Source organism: Salvia miltiorrhiza, chromosome 1, assembly GCF_028751815.1.
Source record: "Salvia miltiorrhiza cultivar Shanhuang (shh) chromosome 1, IMPLAD_Smil_shh, whole genome shotgun sequence".
In the NCBI taxonomy this organism is placed as follows: domain Eukaryota; kingdom Viridiplantae; phylum Streptophyta; class Magnoliopsida; order Lamiales; family Lamiaceae; genus Salvia; species Salvia miltiorrhiza.
The window spans coordinates 2,939,878-2,948,013 of NC_080387.1; the positions used below are offsets into that span (position 1 = coordinate 2,939,878).

The 8,136-nt window shown below is 41.5% G+C and overlaps 1 protein-coding gene across 1 annotated transcript; it reads right to left on the reverse strand.

The window, feature by feature from the left end:
- Positions 1–599: 599 nt before the first annotated feature.
- Positions 600–1,076, reverse strand: LOC131024469 (uncharacterized). The gene has a single exon (XM_057954282.1). The coding sequence runs from the start codon at positions 1,074–1,076 to the stop codon at positions 600–602; it is 477 nt and encodes a 158-aa protein (XP_057810265.1).
- Positions 1,077–8,136: the final 7,060 nt, after the last annotated feature.

Consider the following 8,136-nt stretch of genomic DNA (forward strand, 5'->3'; position numbering starts at 1 on the left):
CTCGGGCGCTGGATCTATCCTCGCCCGCTGCATCTCGCGCTCGGTCGCTGGAAGGAGGGCTCGACCGTAATATCGCGATCGCCCGCTAGATGGACGCTTGCCCGCTGGAACTCACACTCGCCCGCGGGAACGAGGGCTTGCCCGCTGGAGTGAGGGCTCGCCCGCTGGGATTGTGCAGCGGCCGCTGGGATGGAGCTCGCCCGCTGGTTTAGAGTGTGCGTGGTGGTGGCGGTTGATGTAGATGGAAAAGGGAATGCGGCGGCTGGTTTTAGGTTGGGAGGAGGAGAATTGTGAGAGAGAAGGGTTTGTAGAGAGAGAGAGTAAAGAAGTGGGTAGAAGGAAAAATAATGAGAGATGATATGAATGGTGGAAAATTAAAGGTGCACTGGTTAGAATAAATTCGTCTGCAAAGCACAACAACTCTGTAATTTCCACCATCTGCAAATGCCAGAATAATTCTCATTAGCTCACTAAAATAAACATGCACCAAAACACCAGAAAGAACAGAAAGAACGAAAAAAAAAGTAAAATAAAATAAATGTGGGTTGCCTCCCACAAAGCGCTCTAATTAAAGTCTAGAGCTCGACATCAGATTTTTTTCAGCAATCTGGATTGTGGAGAGCTTGACTCTCCACTACCATTGGAGGGCTATGGTGCTCAAAGTACGACTTCACTCTATGTCCATTTACTATGAAACTTTCATTAGTATTTTCGTTATATAGTTCCACCTCACCGTGATTGAACACTTCCTTAAGCAGAAAAGGGCCACTCCATCTAGATTTAAGCTTGCCTGGAAACAACTTCAGTCTCGAATTAAACAATAACACCTTCATTCTCGGGCGAAGCTCCTTGTGAGAAATACGGTGATCATGCAGCCGCTTCACCTTGTCTTTATATATCCTGGTGTTCTCATACGCCTCATTTCGCAATTCCTCCAATTCCTCCATCTGTAGCATACGCTGCTTCACTGCGGTGTCCACATTGCAATTTGCTGCTTTAATTGCCCAGTATGCTTTATGCTCAATCTCTATAGGCAGGTGGCACACCTTTTTATAAACGAGACGGTGCGGGCTCATCCTGAGCACTCCTTTAAAAGCAGTTCTGTCTGCCCAAAGCGCATCATAAAGTTTTCTCCATAATGCCTTTAATTTGTCTATTGCTCGTTTTAGCCTGCCCAGATGTCTGCGGATGATAAGGTGTGGCCACCTTATGTGTAATTCCATTCTTTTTCATGAGCTTTGCAAACATCTTGTTGTAGAAATGCTTTCCTCCATCACTAATGATAGCTCTGGGAAATCCAAATCTGCAGAGAATATTATCCTGCACAAACCTTAGGACCACATTAGCATCACATGTCCTTGTGGGGATAGCCTCGACCCACTTGGACACATAATCTACAGCAAGCAAAATATACTCAAATTCATAGGAGACAGGAAATGGACCCATGAAATCAATGCCCCACACATCAAAAAATTCCCCAACAAATATTATGGAGAGACATTTCATTCTTACGTCGAAGATTTCTTACTCTCTGACACCTATCACAACCCAGATAAAAAGTGTGTGAGTCTTTGAACAGAGAGAGCCATAATAAACCAGATTGCAAAACTTTATGCGCTGTCTGCTGTCCCCCAAGATATCCACCGCAATGAGCTTCATGACACAGACTCAAAACTCTCTGCTGCTCTTCTGCCGGTACGCATCTTCTGATTACTTCATCTTTTCCCAGCTTGACCAGATATGGATCTTCCCAGTAATAGTGCCTGCACATAGCAAGAAATCTTTTCATTTCCTGAGATGTCAGATTTGGTCTTAATTCTCCACATGCCAAATAATTCACAATATCTGCAAACCAAAGCACAAAAGTAAGTTCATAAGTGTGCTCAAAAGGAAAAGATTCAGGAATAATTCTGTGACCAGACTCTACCAAATTATTTTCCAATCTCGATAAATGATCTGCCACAGAATTCTCACTCCCTTTTCTATCCTTAATTTCTACATCAAATTCTTGCAATAATAAAATCCGACGGATCATACGCGGTTTAACCTGTGTTTTAGTCAACAGATATCTCAAAGCAACATGGTCACTGTGAACAATTAATTTAGATCCGATAAAGTAAGCACACAATTTATCTAAAGCAAATACCACAACAAGCAACTCTTTTTCAGTAGTGGTGTAATTTATTTGTGCACTGTTCAGAGTTAAACTAGCATAATAAATTACACGCAACATTTTGTCCACACGCTGACCAAACACAGCTCCTACAGCAGAATTTGAAGCATCGCACATAATCTCTGTTGGGAACCTTGTGGAATATCCTAACCCTTGTTTTGATGATACCAAAATTCATAGGACTTAAAATGTAATAGACTAGAATAGTTTTGAACTCAAGTGTTAGAGTTCGTTTCTAGTTTAGTTACGGCGTCGAAGACTGAAGACTGAAGACTGAAGACTGAAGACTGGAGTTACCAACTGAAGTGTCAGTTGAAGAATCAGTTGAAGACTGATTATTTAATGCGCGCCACAGACTGATACTAAAGTCAAGTATCAGTTGAACATTCCTCCTAGGACTGATCTTCCAACGTTCTGAGGAAGCCACGTACGCTCAAAGTACAGCCGCATTAAATGCAGAGATATCTCAATATCTTATCTCTGCAGAGGTCATTCCTATCTGGTGGTTACTTTTCAGATATGTCACATCTCCTGTCATTCAAAGAGAGTCGTTTCCACACAGACAAGGAACCTCGAAGATTGAAGCCTCAGCCCAAATTCGAATTGCTCTCCAACGGAAGAAATCTTGAGGACGATTTACGCCAACGGATCTATTCAAGAGTTCTCCTACAAATAGCGCTCGAGGATCACTTCAATCTTCACCGATTCAACGACATAAGGTGAAGCTCTGCCGAAATAGCTACTCAGCCTAAAGCTTAACCGCTCAAAGCTTGAATCGAAGAAGAGAATTCCAAAGCTAAAATCAGTCACTGCTGATTACACACATTCTCTTAGACCCTAGGCATATATTCTGTGTACCTAGAAGCCAAAGGTCAAACTTGCTTCAAAGAACTTGTTCTTTGTAAGTATAGTTGGCACTCGTTTAAACCTCTCCTCCATAAGAGTGTTTGAGTGACTCGAAGATTCAGAAATGTACTCTGATCTCTGAAAGGGAAGTCTGAGCACGAGGTGTGCTTAGCAGGGAAATCCTACGCGAGCTGTGTAGGTGCTGGAATCCTACGCGAGGTGTGTAGGTGGGGAAACCCTACGCGAGGTGTGTAGGTGCTGAAGAGAGTTTATCTTCAGTTTACGGTTTGCAGTGCACCAGGCAAGCACTTGCGGAGTGGATTGTTGGTCTGATCAACCAGCCATGGATGTAGGAAAGAGTTTTTCCGAACCACGTAAAAGTCTATGTGTTATTTACAGCTTTCAGTTTTACTTTCATAACTGTGCTATTTCATTTGATAAAACTGAACACTGACTAACAGCTAGAGAAACCCTAATCCAACTATCTGCTCCACCGAGGCTATTCGAAACTAAGTTTAATTTCCGCTGCGTGTGATATCAATCTGACTGAACTATCCTCTGATAGTAAGGAAGAGATATATCATCTCTATCATTGTAAACACGACTGAAGCCCTTACGTGGATCAGTTAAGTTCTTGTGACTAAACTTTTAACTCTGTATTGAAGAGCTTTCAGTATCAGTCGTCAACCATGTTGGTCAAAACTAATTTCGGTTAAACAGGTGTCTGGTTTGCTTGTAAAGTTTCTTTTCTATCTCTGACTGAGATCCCTCTGATTGAGGTTGGTAGATAGATTAAAAATAGCCTATAGGTGTATTCCCCCCCCCATACACCTATTCGAGACCCCCCGGACCTAACAATTGGTATGAGAGCAGGTTGTTCGCAAGAACTATTTGTGTCTGACTAGTTCCTACTTGAACTAGATCCTCTTGGGGGTGACGTTGTTTTTGATCAATAATCTCTTCTCAAGATTACTCTTGTATCTGCTTGGTTGTGTCCTTTTCTTGTTTCCTGTGTGCTTCTCCTGCTTTCTCTAACCATGTACAGGAACAAGAAGGATTCCTCCAGCGATTATGAACATACATATTTTCGAGGAATCAGCGGATTTGAGTTAGGATCATTGGACTCCGATGAAGAAGAAAGATTCATCTTTCCAGAAGAGAACATTAGTCCAACTCACTCACAACCAGAAGATTCAAGCAGATATGATCAAATGCGACTAGAGTATCAATACCTAAGATCGAGATTTGAAGATCTCCTTAGGGAGCACAGACAGATCCTCAAAGAGAGTGATCGTGTGCAAAATGCTCGAAGGATCGTCAGGCTCCACTTTGTTTCAGATGAAGACGAAGCAGACAAAAGAGATGTACAGGAGCACCGACTGATCAACAGACTGAAACTTCTTCAGTCTCAGAAATAAGAACTTCTTCAACGTCTCAAGGAAACAGAGACAGAATTCAAAGCGACGTCAGAAGTTTTTGAAAGAGTGATTCGTGAGGAATCACTACTGCACAGAAGAAAGATGGAACGAGAAAGAAACGTGCAACAACAGCCAACGGACTCAAAATCCAAGGAAAATCAGTCATAAAACTCAGGGGGAACTTACACTCCAATCAATGACAAAACTAGTGTCAATCACTGTGTAAGCCTCCCTCAACATTTCATTTGTATCTATGACTACTTCTCTGTAATACTCTTGGCTGTATTGTGCTTAAATTTGATTTGTCTAAATGTCTTTCTCCACATTTTTTTTAATAGACACGTGCACACTTGCGTTTAGAACGGTTGTCACACGATCACACGAACCCGCACTTTTTACTAACAAGCGGAGTGATCCACGTGGCACGATTCCATTTGCACGGATTTCAAACGTTTATTGAAACCGCCTCTTGCACGTCCTCTCACACCTTCTTCAAAAACGTTTCATCTTCGACCAAAGATTTACTCAATCTCAGAGAAATCTTTGTGCACAAAATCTTTGAGTGTGCCTTTTTCTGCAAAACTAACAGCAAGAATCCCCAGTTCCTTCTCTGTGAGAATCAATCTTCAAGACTTTTGCAGAAAACCTCTCAGAAAATCCATATGGGAAAATCAGCATCACAACAAGTTGTGTGTTACGAATCTGTAGCAACACTGGAATCACTCCAACAGTTTGCTGATTTCAAAAAGATCGATGAGATCTTAGGACGACATGGATGGATGAAGTTCGTCCAATGCTCACCAAGTTTCCTTCTCGACAAACCGATCATCCGAGAGTTCTACGACAACATAAAGATCGATGAATCAACTAGTGAACTCAAAACAGAGATTTCTGTATTCACAAGTGAAGATTTCTCAGAATCAACCAAGATGTCCATCAACATTTCTGAAGCAGTGAGAGATTTGTTCAAACTCCCAACTGATGGACCAACCCCATTCTTCAACGACGAAGAAGCCACTGAGCACATGAGGGAAGCACTGACAAGCAATGCACCTGCCGATCGCGTCATCACAAATGTACTGAGCATTTCAAGAATTCATACTCATCTCAGACCCATTACGAAGATGATCAAGAGATGCTGGTTTGGCACTCTTGGATCCCATGGTCACCTTTCAAGACCACACAAACTTGTGTTGATCGCCCTGATGCAGAAAGGCCCATTCAACTGGGAAAAGGCCTACATTCAGATCCTCGCTGAAGAAAAGAAAGACTCTCACTCCACCAGACATCTGCGCCAAGGAACAAGAGTCTCAGCACTCATCCTCCATAGTGCTAAGGGGACTACTTGCTTCTGGAAGAACACTACTCAAGTGTCTTCCACCATCAATCTGTTTGAAAAACAGAAAAGTTCACACAAAGGAAATTTCAGCATCTCGACTGAAATTCCTCTCCTTTCATCCGAGCCACGATACAAGACTCGAAGATCAACCAAAAGAAAGTTCGAAAGCGTGTCATCTCCAGTCAAGATCTCATTGGACACCCCTCAGAAATCCCACAAAGAGAAACATGAAGAAGATGCTCCAAAATCTTCTGAAAAAGTTCCAATGCCGAGCACAAAAACTCCTCAACAACAGACTCCATCTGTCACTACAGCAAATGAAGAAAAACAACCGTCAGAGGAGAATCGAGCAACCTTTGACAGAAAAACAGAATCTGAAGAACTTCCTCTCAGAGGTTTCTTCCATTACTGTCTTGAAGGGTTCAACAAGAAGGCAAAGTTTGATGAAGTCTCTAACGACAATGCTGCATCCTCATCATCAATCTTTGACAATCAAAAGGCCCGTCTCAAAAGCTTCATGACACAACTGTCCGAACACTGTGTCACAATCCTTTTTCCCACAGTTTTAGCCTCTCTCAATCCTGAAGAGTTTCAAGCACTCTTCAGCTATTTCTTCTTTATCTTCATCAAAACCCTACCCAAATCACAATACAAAGAGATTGATGAAGTTCTCACTGATGGTGAGATAGAAGCTTTGGAGAACAGCATCTTTGAGAAGTTCAGAGTCACAAATGTTTGGGATGGCATCCACGACTGGGCACCCAACTTCAGACTGTACCTCACTTCCAGAGGTCTTCTCAAAGAAGACAATGATGAGAACTTTGAATTTCATCATGAAATTCCACCTCATCAGTCGGCTTCAGCCAAAGCAACAGAAGATGAAAAGCAAGCTGAAGAACAAGAGCCTACTGAAACTACCACTGATGATAGAGTCCAGATGCTGGAAGAAAGGATGCTCATTCAAGAAGAAGTTTCATATGAGCAAAGAGTCAAGATCGCGATTCTGGAATCAACTATCACTCATCTTCAACAACAACTGGACATCCAGGACAAAGTCAGCAATGTCCCCACGTCTGAAGACAAGGACACACAAGAAAAGGATAGGAAAGGAAAAGGGAAACTGACTGAAGAACCAAAAGGAAGTCCTCCAAGGAAGCCAAGCAAACAACTCCGCATCAACTAAGGACTAAGAAAGAACAAGGAATGTCATCTAAACAGAAACTCATTACTTTGTATATGATATTCTTAGTTTGTCTTAGCTAGCCCTTCCTTGTTATGATCTTCTACATTCTTGGTTCATATTGATTTATACTTTGTTCATAAAGATTCATGCTTATCTAAGTTTTGTTCCTTGCCTATTTACACTCGATGAATATGGGTTATCTTATTTAGGGGGAACACTGTTTAAGCTTTTTCAGTACTTGACTGATTGTCCTTACTATTTGTTGGGAACTTGTTCGTTTCATTTTCTTGGACTAGATGAAAATAGGGCCTAGGTGTGATTTTGGTTAACTGGTGATATTGCGTTCTTATTTAATCTTTTAATTTCCAAAATCTCCTTTTATGCATATCTTTTCAAATCATTGCAGGCACTATTCGCCGCCTATTTACGGCAAGTGATTATGACAAATATTCTATATCAGTGCATATCTCTTTTTTCTAGGCATTTTATTGTCAGGCAATTACTACGGACGTCAAAATTTATTATAATTGATTTAGCGCGCTTATTTCAAACCGCGCCCACGTCTTTTCGATTACCCTAGGAAATTTTTCTTATCCCACGATCACACTTTCTCCATTACTACTGCTATTCCACCTTCTCCATCACTTTTGCTCTTTCTCTCTAACTTTCTAAATCCACAGCAATCTACTGTGAGATCGCTTTCTGCAAAATTTCTCTTCACAGATATTCTATTCAAGATGGCCAATACTAATATGAAGAAGACTGACAACGAGAAGGAAGCTTCAATGAAGAAAGAAGTCAGATATGAACAGACAGTGCATGAGGAATCATTTGAAAAGAAGCCGGAATTTACGAAGGTCTCTGAAATACTTCGCCAGAATGGTTGGAAGAAGTTTGTCACAAGTGAACCAAATTACTTACTCGATGAAGCTGTCAGAGAATTCTACAAAAATCTCAAATTCATCAAGTCCGGAGTACTAATCTCAAAGGTCAGCATCATCGATGGAGCAAAATGCTTTGAAGAGACTCTCAACGTCTCTGAAATTGTCAGAGAATTGTTCTTTCTCCCAAACAACGGATTTCTACTCTCTTCACTAACTGATGATGAAGCAAATGAAACCCTCAAGACTGCACTGAAGGATAAATCTGAATCAACAAAGAGTCAGATCACTCTATC

Bases quoted from the DNA above. Each gene is read 5' to 3' on its own strand.
- LOC131024469 (XM_057954282.1), bottom strand. From the start codon at position 1,076: ATGAGCCCGCACCGTCTCGTTTATAAAAAGGTGTGCCACCTGCCTATA.